The sequence below is a fragment of the Melanerpes formicivorus genome, unplaced genomic scaffold (assembly GCF_026170545.1).
Source record: "Melanerpes formicivorus ecotype bairdi unplaced genomic scaffold, bMelFor1.0.p_v2 SCAF_24, whole genome shotgun sequence".
NCBI lineage: Eukaryota > Metazoa > Chordata > Aves > Piciformes > Picidae > Melanerpes > Melanerpes formicivorus.
Genome location: NW_027142376.1, coordinates 3,303,228 through 3,317,622, shown reverse-complemented (window position 1 = coordinate 3,317,622; position 14,395 = coordinate 3,303,228). Strand labels below are relative to the sequence as shown.

At 40.9% G+C, this 14,395-nt stretch overlaps 1 protein-coding gene across 4 annotated transcripts in view; it reads left to right on the top strand.

The window, feature by feature from the left end:
- LOC137448281 (U6 snRNA-associated Sm-like protein LSm5) overlaps window positions 1-14,395 on the top strand; it is a 36,267-nt gene that overhangs the window by 8,127 nt on the left and 13,745 nt on the right. Inside the window, exons 8-15 of one of the 4 annotated variants that reach the window (XM_068152612.1) lie at window positions 442-524; window positions 755-794; window positions 881-937; window positions 4,943-5,032; window positions 5,119-5,172; window positions 8,333-8,685; window positions 9,271-12,430; window positions 12,770-13,569. In XM_068152612.1, the coding sequence (XP_068008713.1) occupies window positions 442-524; window positions 755-794; window positions 881-937; window positions 4,943-5,032; window positions 5,119-5,172; window positions 8,333-8,685; window positions 9,271-12,430; window positions 12,770-13,569 (4,637 nt within the window). Of the gene's footprint in view, window positions 1-441; window positions 525-754; window positions 795-880; window positions 938-4,942; window positions 5,033-5,118; window positions 5,173-8,332; window positions 8,686-9,270; window positions 13,570-14,395 lie in introns of all 4 variants that reach the window. The other 3 variants (XM_068152609.1, XM_068152610.1, XM_068152611.1) reach the window with 3 other exon arrangements.

Here is a 14,395-nt window from a genome sequence, read left to right as displayed (position 1 = left end):
CTACCATTCTCTGATACTAATGCAGCTGAGTATGCTGTTTTCATCTCTGAACTGGGGCCTTCTTGTAACAATGAGAATAAAACATGTGAAAAAACATACACCTCACTTCTAATCATGCATCCTTTTTTTACTTGGTGTGTATTATTCTACAGTACAGTACTATTTCAATATGACTTTATTTTCATCCTTCAAGGTAGGTGAGAAAAGGCATCTATTTCAATAGTTCAGAATAGTAATTATGCAGTGGAAGACAACATATTTGTATGCATGTCTTTTAATAAGCCAAACTATAAGTTCAATAGGTGTAATAGAATTTTATTTCATACTTTTTTTCCTTTTTTTGCTAGTAATTTGATTTGCAAACTGGTGACCAATACTACATAAATTAATTGGCGGTCTCTTACATTGCAATTTCTAATTTGAATTTTGCTTATCTTTAAGAGGCTGCAACAAAGCATACACAGGACTTCAGACAACTGAAAACTGAAAAGAAAAGGCTTGAAAAAGAGCTAAAGAAGGCACAAGTAAGACTTTTTTAGCATTTCTGGGGAAGAAACAGTAAGCTAGTAGTAATAGAGATACTGAAATAGTAAAATTACATTTGTTGTAGATACTAACTAAACATAGTAATTAATTTTAAGAAATGGAAAAGTTCCATCTGAAGTACAACCTTTGAAACATTGATTTAGATTTTATGCTAATTAAGAGTAGATGCTCTACAAACTAATGATGGCATGAAAAATTATTTTAACAGGGAAAACTTGATGGTGTACTTCAAGAGAAGTGCAGAAAAGGTAACTCTTCACCTTTGCCTTCGGGTTTGGGTGTGGTATTGTTCCATCTGAACCACTTCCTCTTCTCCCTTTCTTCTTTCTAACAGTTAAGCATGCGGAGACCCAGAGTTCAAGTGAAGATCTTAAAACAGATATAGACAAAGGTAAGAAGTTTAGCAAGACTTTTCTCTGTGCAGAACCAATTGTTACGAGTTTATTGCAACTCTTCTGGAGGTACATTTCTGGAAAGAGTATACTGACAGAAGTGCTTTAGGAGCAGGTGTGGTTGATGCAAATATGTTATACTGAAGGACTAATGTTATAGATGACTGTTTTAAGGTTTGTAATAAGGAATATACTAGATTCATTAAAAGTATAAATTGGACCTCTGTGTGTGAAGTCAGTTGATGTGCAATCTCAAGCAGAATCCAAACACTGAGAAAAATAGTCACATCTTCTTTGAAGCTCAATGAAACCATAAAGGAAGCATGCAGTGCAAAGACACAAGGCAGGAGTGTGATCTGCTACAGTTTTATGTGAGACTCTCTAAACCAAGTGGAAAGGCTCTTCTCAGTGATATCAAATGATAGGACAAGGGGCAAGAGGTGCAAGCTGGAGCACAGGAGGTTCCAGGTGAACATAAGGAAAAACTTTCAGGGTGACAAAACACTGGAAGGGGGTGCCCAGAGAGGTTGTGGAGCCTCCTTCTCTGGAGACATTCAAAACCTGCCTGGATGTATCACAGTATCACTAAGGTTGGAAGAGACCTCAAGGATCATCGAGTCCAACCTGTCACCACAGACCTCATGACTAGACCATGGCACTAAGCACCACGTCCAATCTCCTCCTGAACACCCCCAGGGATGGTGACTCCACCACCTCCCTGGGCAGCCCATTCTAATGACCAGTGACTCGGTGAAGAACTTTCTCCTCACCTCAAGTCTAAACGTCCCCTGGTGCAGCTTGAGACTGTGTCCCCATGTTCTGGTGCTGGTTGCCTGGGAGAAGAGACCAACCCCTTCCTGTCTACAATCACCTTTCAGGTAGTTGTAGAGGGCAATGAGGTCACCCCTGAGCCTCCTCCAGGCCAAACAATCCCAGCTCCCTCAGCCTCTCCTCATAGGGCTTGTGTTCAAGGCCTCTCACCAGTCTTGTGGCCCTTCTCTGGACATGTTCAAGTGTCTCGATGTCCTTCTTAAACTGAGAGGACCAGAACTGGACACAGTACTCATGGTGCGGCCTAACCAAGGCAGAGTACAGGGGCACAATGACCTCCCTGCTCCTGCTGGCCACACTATTCCTAATGCAGGCCAGGATGCCATTGGCCTTCTTGGCCACCTGGGCACACTGCAGGCTCATGGTGGCTGTCGATCAGTACCCCCAGGTCCCTCTCTGTTTGGGAGCTCTGCAGCCACTCCGACCCCAGCCTGTAGCTCTGCATGGGGTTGCCATGGCCAAAGTGCTGCACTCGGCACTTGGACTTGTTGAATGCCATCCCATTGGACTCTGCCCATCTGTCCAGTCGGTCGAGGTCCCTCTGCAGAGCCCTTCTACCCTCTAACTGACTAACATCTGCTCCTAACTTGGTGTCATCTGCAAATTTGCTGATGACTGACTCAATCCCCTCATCCAGATCATTAATGAAGATGTTAAAGAGGATGGGGTCCAGCACTGATCCCTGGAGAAAAAAAAAAAATAAAAAATTGTGCGTGTTATCCCACCATGTTTCTGAGATGGTGACTATATCATAGTCACCCTGGTGGACCAGGACTTCCAGCTCCTCTTGCTTATTGCCCATGCTGTGTGCAGTGGTGTACATGCACTTCAGCTGGGCTCCCGACTTCTCAATTGACCCTAATTTGTGCCCTACTCTTTCCTCTGCAGAGAGAAAGAACATGATGATCCTGAAGGTCTCTTCCAACCTGGTCTGGTCTATTCTATTCTATATCGGTGATTAGCACAGCTCTCCAAGGTCATGTTCTCACATAACCTGTTTGGCTCCTGGGAGACTGTGCTGAGAGCTCAGTTGCAGGTACTGACTCAGCTCCCTTTTCTGCCAGAGTAGGGTGTAAACTCAGACAACCCTGACTCGTAGGAAGGAATTGCTGTGTACCATGGGAGGGGTAGGGAATGACCACTTTTTGTGTGAACAAGGAGAAATGATCTCTGCTTTCTAGAGGCTTAGATCATGTTACTAATTGTTGGAGAATATGCATAGTTGTAAAATCTTGGACCTGATAACAAAAAAATTACACACTTCAAGTTCTAGTTAATCTCTTCTGTTAAATTAGAGTTTCATAGCACCCTGATGTGTTAGGAATGTCTGCACACTATGGCAGTGGGTTAGTGGACAGTGTCCTTAGAGCACTATTTGCTCAAGGCTTTAAGTTTCTAAGAGATGACCACACATAGAACTGTTTAGGCTGGAAAAGACTTTTGAGATCATCAAGTCCAACCATTAATCCAGCACTGCCAGGTGACCACTAAACCATGTCCCTCAGCACCACATTTACACGGCTTTTAAATTCCTCCAGGAATGGTGACTCTACTGCTGCCCTGAGGAACCTGTTTGAGGCCTAGGCAGCCCTTTTGGGGAAGAAATTTTTCCTAATGTCCAGCCTAAACCTACCCTCGTACAATTTGAGACTGTTTCCTCTCACCCTGTCACTTGCAACCTGGGAGAAGAGACCAACCTCTACCTTGCTCCAGTCTCCTTTCGGGTAGCTGTAGAGAGTGATAAGGTCTCCCCTGAGCCTCATTTTCTCTAGGCTGTTGTATTCCTGTGTGACCTACTCCAGGTGATCCTGCTCTCACCAGTGGGGTTGGACTTGATGATTTTTTAAAGTCCCTTCTAACCCCTAACATTCTGTGATTCTGTGAAATCCAGATTATTTAGTTTTTCCTTATTGACTCTTTTTTTCCTCTAAAGATCTAAAATACCTGCTACAACTTACATGAATCTAATTACGCAGTAGAGCAAACTTCTTCTAAACTTCCTCCAAAGGACTGAAGCCAAACTTCAACCAATTTTTTTTCCTTTTTTTTTCCTTTTTTTTTTTTTTTTTTTTTTTTTTTTGGTACTGGTATTACTTCTGAATAGTTTAGAAATTCTGAAGGCAATTTTCAGGCAAAAGAAGACCTTCCCTGTTCTATTTCTGGCTTTGCAATATTTGTGTATGAAGTCTGTTGCCAAAATTAAGCTTTTCTGGAAAAGGTAGACCTTGTCAGGTCTGTGTGGGTCTTGGCGTGTTTTTACTGCCTTTTGGATTGTACTGAGTTGGTGCCAGTTTTAATCTTTAGTTTTTTAATTAATGGGAAAATGGGAAAGTTAAGATCTGAGCTCTAATTTGAGCTTCAAATAGCAGCAGGGCTCTATTGCTTATGAGAATGAGTTATGTTGTTAATAGCAGATTTTCCTCTAATATGCTGAGCTTTGGTATTTTTTTTAATATGTCTCTTTATAAAATAGTAGCAGTTTGCTGTGATATTTGACTTACAGAATTGGCAACAAAACCAGTAGTCTCAGTTCCTGATTGTTGGATGTGATGATGGTTTTGGCAGATGTAGGTGAAGTGCTGTGTATTTTGTTGAGATTTTCAACTATTTCTCACTCTCAACCTGCCCTTCTGGTTCTAGAACTAGGTTGTTTGGTATCACTTGGCAGTGGTGCTATTAGGACTCAAGATAATGTCTACTGATGATGTGGCGTGATAATTAATTCAGATACATTTAATGTGCTGTTGCTCCATGGTTAGACTAATTTAAGTTACTACTGAGTGGGGTTAAAGAAAGAATGTGATTATACTTTCTTACTAGAAGATATCCTCCCCCATTTATGTTCATGTCACCTTATTTGTTTTAGAAACCTATTTAATCACACTATTGTTGCATTCACATCTGCTTTTATACCTTACCCTGGGGGCTACTATGACAAAGCATTCTGCAACTGTTCCTCCATTCTGCTGTGTGGCTCTGGCCACCACAAGATTCATTCCCTCACTGGCATCTAGCATTTGTCTTTCCCTGAATCTGTAAGGCTTTGTCTTAATGTTTGTTGTGAGTATTTTATTATTTTATTTTGCGGTCTGTGTTCTGAGCGAAAATAAACATAAATTCTTAACTGAGCATTTTATGTGTTCCTCCATTTATAACAATATTTATTTTGACAGAAAAAATAAAACTTCTGTTAGAAGAACTCTGGATGTGCATAGACAGTGCAACAGGAAAAAGAAAGAATCAGGAGAATGATCCTGTCTGGGGTGAGATGGCATGCAGTGTCTTGAAATTTTGTTGAAACTGTCTCTTTCTGACAATAAAATAAATGTTGGTGTATGTTGTTTTCCAGTTCCTATTCAGGGTAAGGCATGGCCTGAAAAAAGACGACTGACTGTTACAGACGGTAGGGTCCAGTAATTATGAATTTATTAATATGCAAGTGAAGTTAGTCTTACTGGAATTGGCCTGAGCACTGTTTGTTTAGGCTGGATGTTAGGAAGAAGTTCTATACAGAGAGAGTGATTGCCCATTGGAATGGGCTGCCTGGGGAGGTGGTGGAGTCACCATCATAGGAGGTGTTCGGGAGGAGACTTGATGGGGTGCTTGGTGCCATGGGTTAGTTGTTTAGGTGGGTTGGACACGATGATCTTGAAGGTCTCTTCCAACCTGGTCTGTTCTGTTCTATTCTATTCTATGCTGTTCTCTTCTATGCTATTCTATTCTATGCTGTTCTATTCTATGCTATTCTATAATACTTTTTGGACAGAATGAAATGTTCAGTGCTTGCCTGGTCAAATAGATAAGAATGGATGGAAATGGATGAGAATGTTTGGCAATAACTGCAAATACTAATTTGAACAGCCAACTAAACTGGAATACTCTTCTAAATAAAACCTGTTGTGTATTTCTGCTGCAATTGAGAGAGTTAATTCTTCTGCTATCAGCCAACTTGGCTATTTTTGATAGACAAAACTCACCTCACAGGATCACAGGATGGTAGGGGTTCAAAGGGACCTCCAGAGATCATCAAGTCCATGTTTATACTTCTAGCATTATTATAAAGCATCGTAAAATCTGCCATATTTGATGTGAATTATGAGATGTGAATGCTCTTTTTGGTCTGAAACAAAGACATGGTAATGTAGATGGATTGTAATATTTAAGAAGCACTTCTTCATTATTGTCTGCCTGAATAATAGAAAATTATAGAATCATTAGTAGTTTCGGTTGGGAGGCACCTTTTAAAGCTCATCTAGTTCAAACCCCCTGCAGTAAGCAGGGACATCTTCAACTAGATTGTGACAACACAAGCCCTATGAGGAGAGGCTGAGGGAGCTGGGGTTGCTTAGCCTGGAGAAGAGGCTCAGAGGAGACCTTATTGCCATCTACAACTACCTGAAGGGAGGTTGTAGACAGGGTTGGTCTCTTCTTCCAGGCAACCACCAACAGAATAAGACGACACAGTCTCAAGCTGTGCCAGGGGAGGTTTAGGCTGGATGTTAAGAAGAAATTCTTCACAGAAAGGGTGATTGGCCATTGAAATGGGCTGCCCAGGGAGGTGGTGGAGTCATCATCACTGGAGGTGTTTAGGAAGAGACTGGATAGGGTGCTTGGTGCCATGGTTTTAGTTGATTAGATGGTGTTGGGCGATAGGTTGGACTCAATGATCTCTAAGGTCTTTTCCAACCTGGTTTGGTTTGGTCTATTCTATTCTATTCTATTCTATTCTACTCTAACATGTAGAACATCCTGGAAACTCTATGTGACTGTAGCTTGTAAATAGCTTTATAAAAACAGTGTGTGAGCTTCAAGCTTGAAAGATTATGCTTTGGCCAAAGGAGTCATCAAAGCTTATTTACCTTTGAGGACTATAAGGCTAAGTAAGACCTTTTAGGCTGAAAGGTTTCTCCCTCCACCTCGCATCTGTTGCAGCAGTTGAGTTTTTGACATGGAACTGCTACATGAAGGGCCTGAGATGGATCTTGGGAAACAGGGAGTTTCAATCAGTATTTTTACTAACTCCTACTCTGCTAACATATCAGAAGGTGCTTCGAGGTGATCTCTGGGGGCCATTTTCAGCTATGGAATTAAAATAGTATTTATATAATACTACGGGTGCTGCTTCAGCAGTATCTCTGCAAGTTCTAGCAGTGGATAAATACTGAGAGCAATGATGAAGTACATTATTGTTTTTCATTTTTCTAACAGAATGCAAATTGTGCCAGCTAAACCAGTACATCCCCTGCTCAAATCCATTTTGTGCATGTTCTTTTCTTTGTGCTGTAGGATGGTACTTGACTAGGTACACAGTATAGCCCTGATCTCTTGCTTGGATACTGCTAATTGTGTCCAGCAGTCTGTGAACCCTATAAACAGATCACACATACAAATGTCATGTAACAAGTTGAAATACTACAGAACAAGTTTTTGTTCCATGTGGCATGCTGAGGGATTGATGATTTCTGCTGTTTTATTGGAGGTCATCTTTTCTTTTTATTAATTCATAGCATTTAAATTTCAGAAAAGTGAGCCATCTTTTCACTGTTAAAAACTATGTAGTGCAGTTGTAATCAATATTTACATTCCTTGTCTACTGTTTAGTCCTCGCTGGGGCAATGCGTTTTGTCTATATACATAAGAAATGAGTGCCTGTGTAATAATAAAAAGTGTGACTTGAGTCACATGGAGTATTTGGACATGCTAAATGTGTAAAACTGGTAGAGATGACATTATCTTGGAAGGGTTATCAACTGCTCAGTGTCTTTTGTTGTCTTGGTGGTTCAAATGCTGTGCATAGCTGGCGTGTTGCAGGGGGAACCTCTCATCTAGGAAGGTGGGGTTTTTTGATGGGTTCTGTTATAAGTCATATCATTTAAGACAAAATTGTGTATAATTAGACAAAAGCATACAGGTATCAAATCATAAAACTAGGAGTATAGTTTATAGAATTTCCTCATCCTGCCATGACCACAGTATCATTGTAATTGGCCTGCAAGGTCAGCTGCTGACTCAAAGCTGAAGGTTGCTTTAAGATAAAAACTGTGACCTGGGGAATACCATGACATGCTTATCCTACATTTCCTGAACATCAGATACTGAGCTAATACTTAAAACATTGAGCTGTGTGGACCTTCAGTCCTGCTCAGTATGGCCCTTCCTGATAAAAAAAATGAGGCAGAATTGTCTTAACAATCCAAGTCTAAAAGTGGTTGGGAGGGGAGCTCTTTGCATGTACAGATTTCTTTTATGTGAAGAAAACAAAAAAAAAAAAAAAGGACAAAAAATTGTTTGTGAATAACAACTTCTGACCTCTGTAAGTATTTCCAAAAGTGATATTCATAGATTCATAGAATGGTTTGGGTTGGATGGGACCTTTGAGATCATGTAGTTCCAACCTCCCTGCCATGGGCAGGGAAGCCTCCTATTAGACCAGGTTGCTCAAAGCCTCATCCAGCCTGGCCTTAGTCTATGGGAACATTTGAAAGGATGGTAATGCATTCTTACTATGATATTACAGAAAAATGGGAGGGGGAAAAATTCTTAACAATGTTTTTGTGTCTTAGATCCTGTTCAAATCCAGCAAAAGATCAGGAAGTGTGATGGCACAATGCTGCCTTGGTATTCTTCACTGGAAGGTGCTGGAAAGCAAAATTCTGTAACACCTGAGCAACTTGAAGTGAGGACTAAGACTTTTGGAGGTGACTCTGTTGAGAAGAGGACTACTGAAGAATGTCTGCATGGTGGCGAGGATAAAACTGTAGATGTGATAATACAAACAGATGGGGCACATAGCAGTTCAGACCTCTCTGATCAGGAACAAAAGGGACCTGGTGGAATTGTGATGGATATATTGAATTGGGCCAGGCCTCTCCCTGCTCTGCTGTCACCAATACAACATTCACCCATAACTACACAGGTGAGTTTCAGGATATCTGTTTTGGCACTAATTTGGCTATATAACTACTGTAAAAATAATTATTTTATATTCCTGGGCTTTTCTGGTTTTTGAGTGTCAGTCTTAGTTACTCATGCACTGAAAGGGTCTCTGACTGTTCAGATTCATATAGATACTTTTTTTACCTTCTAGCATACTGCCTGCAGAAGGGGGCAAACCATAATTTTCAGAAGTATATTGAAGGAAAAATCATCCTTGTTTCAACTGATGTCAAAATTTCTTTTCCCAGCACTGTAGGCTTACAGGCACAACTCTTGTTTGATGTAAATGTGACTTTCATTCCACAGCTTGCAAGTCAAGGGTAGCCTACTTAAGTGTTGTTTTTCAGTAATCTTAGAATACAAGTAGATAGGTAAAGAAGTCTCTGACTTTTCACAGAGATACTTTCTATTTGTTATGAAGAACAGTGATGGAGAAGGATGTCATTCTGCTGATCTGCCTTAATTTATCAAAACCACTGCAGGTCAGGGACACCATTGCTGAAAGATACAGATAGTAAGTCTGGTACCAACCTTTGGAATATTAACTTCGTATTTTTCATTAAAGGATATATTGTTTGGAGAAGTCACAGGTTCCAGTGATGAAGAAGTTGATTGCAGTGCTTCTGCAGTAGAGGAAATTTTACAAGAACACCAAGTTGGGCCTCAGAGTTGTAACGTATTCAGCCTCAGTGAGGAGTGTAACAGACAGAGCAAATCATGTGAGCACAGTCTTGATGCAGACATCTTGCATAACCTGAGGTGGAATGAAAAGATGTCAAGCAAGGAGGAGAGTGATGTTGAAACAAAGCAAACTGGTGCTGCTACTTTAATTGCAAACATGGAAACTAACACGGAGGAGAATTCTGAGAACATGGAAATTGAGAAGAGAAACCTAACTGAAGCAAGAGAACATGAATTGGGAGCCAATGAAAACCAGAAAGGAGACAGTGAGGATATGCACAGTGAAGAGGAAGGTTCTTCAACTGAATTTACATTAAACAACTTCAACCCTCAGAGTCAGATGGAAAGATGTAGTGAGGTAGAGCAAACAGAAGAGAATGCAATCTTAATTGGATCTGTTGATTGTGAGGGTACACATGACAAGCTTGATGTATTAATGAGAGCTGGAAGAGAAGGATTATCTGGAGAGACCAAAACTCCCAGGGCAGTATCTGTTCCCCAAAACATTACTCATTTGCCACCTGAGCAATACACTGTGCTTCAAAGTGAACACTCTAAGGAGAAATCTGACATGTTGATACAGAATGAAGTGGTTGGAAATGAACCAAAAAATGGAATCAAAGCAAGTAACATAGGGGAAAACATAAAGCCAGCAATAATTGGAGAGAAAATGACAGCTGCAATAGAGGTTGAAGCAAATGAGAGAGAACTCTCTGAAAATGTATTGTCTGATTTCAGTAGTTCAAAATCCTTCTGTGAAGTGAAGTGTCCTGAAGATGTTATGATACATGATGGGGAGGGAATAATTACAGAAACCGAGGCAGACGCTGGATCTGTTGACTGCTTTGTACGCTCTCAGTGCTCTGAAATAAAACATGACATTGAAGAGATACTGGAGGAACAGTGTCTGCAAACCATAAAAGATGGGGATGACAGAGAGTATGAACCAGAGACAGTTATAGTCTCTAGACATTCCTTACCTTTATCTGCTGTTGAAGTAATCAGCAATTCATTGTCTATGGATGATATAGACAAAAGTGTAGGTATTGAGTGGACTGCTTTGTCAGCCTTTACAAAAGATGATGAACACCTCAAAATTGAAGACATGAATGTAACCAGACCTGAGACTATTGAAGTAGCCATAAAATTTAATGGAGGATGTGTTCTGGAAATAGCTGAATCATCAGAGCTACTCCATAGTACAGAAAATGCACAATTAGTAGATATAAATGAAGGGGGATATTTAAAAGGCAAACCACAGCTGGAAGAAAATGGTAGTACTTCACTACAAGAGAAGTCAGAATTGGAAAGTATACTTGCACTGCCAAAGATGGCAAGTATTACTGATGCAGAAAGCAGTGTAGCTACACGTGAATCCTCTGTTTTGGATGTGATGGCAATAAAAGGTGAAATAAAACAACCTGAAAATCTGTGCAGTACATTAGAATGTGGGTCATCCAAACCTCAAAACTTCAGAGTGCTTGAATCTCAAGAGACTGAATTTAAAGTTAGTCCAGACAATTTTGAAGAGGAAAGCAGTGAGCTATTGGAACAAGTGGATACCGTTGAGTCTGTCTTAGCAGAAAGTAATCTTGCGTCTCCAACAGAGTTTGCAAAACCTCTGAATTACTTCTTGGTAGCTGAAAATGTTAAATGTGATGAAATAAAAGGGGAATTAAATGAACAAAGTCAGGAATTGGTGACTGAGACTTGTTCCAGTTCATTTAACTGGGAACAGAATGTTGTGAAGAAAAATATTTCAGAGATCATCTGCTCGCCTGCTTCAGAAATGGATTTTAATAGTAACTTGGCTTTTTCTACTCAAGGGGACTTGGAAATGGGCTGTATAAATACTGAAGAAATGGATTCTGCTGTGCAAGTGGGAATTGGTTTAGAATCCCCAGTGCCTCCAGATCTAAATGTCAGTCTTCAGAAAGTCGTTAGTTTTGTTGAAACCAATTTCACAGAAAATGTTGCTTCCCATATGTGGGAAACCAAAGGAGATGAAAATTCTGTTGGTGCACTTAACTGTTCTTCAGGAAGCATGGAAGAGCCTGCTGAGATCCTGTCTGCTGAAAGTGACAACATGTACAAAGAACTGGACTGCCCTGAGAAGGAATATGGACACAAAATTGATGTGGAAATTCCATATGTGCATGAGCAGCCAGTAGATAAAGAACCTAATAAATCATACATCCTAGATGCAGACTCTTATAATGAGAATACTTTGGCAGTTAGTCATGTAAGAGCAGACAGTGTGGTGGGTATGGATACACACTGTGAAACAAACAACTCCAGAGAGAGTGCAAATGAATTGTCAGGTGAGGTTGGGGAGAATTATCCTGCAGACCTAGCCTCTTGGAAAAGAGAGGACATATTACTAACCTCTGAAAATAGTGAGGATACTATTGAATGCATGATAGATTCTAACAGAACTGACAGTGATAGTGAGGGAGGTCTGTTAAAAGCTAAGATATCAAAAGAAAGCCTTGAGGTGCCAAATGCTTCCAAAAATACATTACCAGTGTGCCAGATGTTAACTAGTGTCTCAGAAACTTGCAGACTGTCTGAAAGAAACAGTAAATCAAGCACCAAAATGCTAGCAATTGGAAATTCCTTAGAAGAAAATGATTCTGAAAAGCTTCCGTCAAATGTGGAGCAAAACCTACTACACAGTGTTGATATGGGGATCCCAGTGTCTGAAGAATATAGTCACAATCAACCTAGCACCACTTGCAACATGGGAGAAGACAACACTAATGTTATCCTAGATGGTAGCAGTAGAAAAAAACCTGTCAAGTATCTTCCAAATCAAGCCCTATCTGATGCAGAGTGCAATTGTCAGAAAGTTAGGCAGCCTTCTGAGCCACAAAAAGCAGTATCTGAGAAGTTACATATGTTGGAGTCAGAGTCTTATGTGGATGATGCTCTGAAAAAGAGCAACAGATTGTGCAAAAAGCAAGAACCATCTGAAATCCTGGCTGTTTCAACCATGACAGCTGCCCAAGTCATGCAAGCCAAGCTATCAAAGAGGCTTCTTCAAGGTAAAAGAAAAACCCTCAAAGCTAAACTAACTCAGCCAGTTGTTGCAAATGCTAATACTCCTCTGCCAATGAAATGCTCATCTGAGAATATAAATAAAATTAGGCAAGAGATGGGTCCTCCTCTACCCCCCTTGCTACTGCCTTTGATTGCTACTCCTCCAAAAGCTGCACATACCACATCCTCAGCGATGTCTTCTACTGATCCATCCTCTTTGCTTTCCCCTCTTGATGACTTGATATCCCCGCTATGTGAAACTCCTGTTCCTCCTCTCATGCCTCCATTGACAGATACTCCAACAGTAAAATCTGCTCTTTTATTTTCCCCTCCCTCACCCTCAGAAGCAGCAGTAGGTAGAAGGATTTGCTCCTCACCTTTGAAATTTTGTACTTCCATTCCAAAGCATGCGCTTCCTGTCCCGGGGAGATTGCCTCTGTTGGCAGCCGACAGCCCTGCTCCAGGTGCTCCTCAGGAAAACTCTGTGAAAATATTGGACACTATGTATCCAGAGCTGTCTGCAAGGGCAAGGACACTAAACATTCTGAAAGGCAATATTCAGCTGAACCGATGTGCTTTTTCAGACAGCCGAAGTTTGACAGGACCTGTGGTTCAAATAGGTGGGTTCAAAGCAATTGCATCTAAATCCACGGCGTTTGTTAAAACTGGTAGCAATTTGAAAGCTAAGAATCATAAAGATCAAGACGGAGATGTGCAGAATCAGCAGTTGTTTCCTTGCTCATCAAATCATCTTGAAAAAGGGACCCTATTGCCAATGCCTATGCCAAGAAGTGCAAAGAGACTGAGGCTGGACAGTGAACCATCAAAGCTAGAGCCCAATGATACTGCTGCTGTCAGAAACACTAAAAGTATGGTCTTAGAAACACAGGAGGCTTCTCATGACAAAAGCTGTGAAATCAATAAATCAGCACATGGTTCCAGTTTAGAATCATCACTACCAGTAAACAAAGCTACTGAACTTGACAGCCAGAAGGTTTCTTTGGCATTGAAGAAAATTGCTGAATCCTGTTTTGACTTATTACCAGTTATAAAAAGTCACATGTATGTTGGCAATACCTCAAAGATTCCAGTAATGAGAAATGAAGAGAAAGAAATTATCTATGAATTTGGTGTAAAAAACAAGGTAAGTAGGATAGTTTTTCAGTTTCCTGTTTTAATAATGGTTTAAGGAGTTGCTGTATCTGGTAACTTCATAGGAGCAAGGCTGTGGCAGCTTTGTGTTTCCAGGTCCAGCCAGTAGCACTGCACACTCCTAATAGGTACGCAAGCACATGGCACACACCTCATCTTGTCCCCTCCTCTGTCTGATCAGGGTGAAACCGTGGTAGTGGAAAATACAGACCTATGTACAGATGGTATGGATCCCGCTAGTAGCTAACATTTGATAGTATATCCAGTAGGTATGTCCTATTCTCCCCACTTGTCTCATGCACTGACAGACTTAGACATTGAAGTACAAGCACATCCCTCCAATAGCTGGTCCAGATCTATGTGTGCATCTCACCCTCAGACCTCCAGTCTTTCAGGCTTGATCATTATGGTTCCTCACAAAAACAACACTCAGACTCCCTGGTGTCTGCAAGCACCTGGTCTAAAATTGTGGCTGCTCTAGTACCTGGATCCCAAGCCTCTCATCTGCTCCTTACTTGTAGCCCTCCCTAATGCCCCCTCCCTGCCTCCTGCAGTGTGTAAAGTGGTCTGGAGAGAGACTGCTGTTGGTTCATCTCATGAGTCTCACACCTGGACAATGGGCTGTATATGCTCCCATGGTAGCTTTGAGCATAGCCATGTCAGGATGCTCCATTTGCTCTGATTTTAGGGTATTGAGGTTCCTCTAACTGACATTACTCCTCTCCTCATTTTTGTTTAAGGAAGAAAATTTTGATCACATAACTGAAATTTTTATGTTTAAAGAATAGTAGTCCTATTCTGCACCTATTACAGGTGTG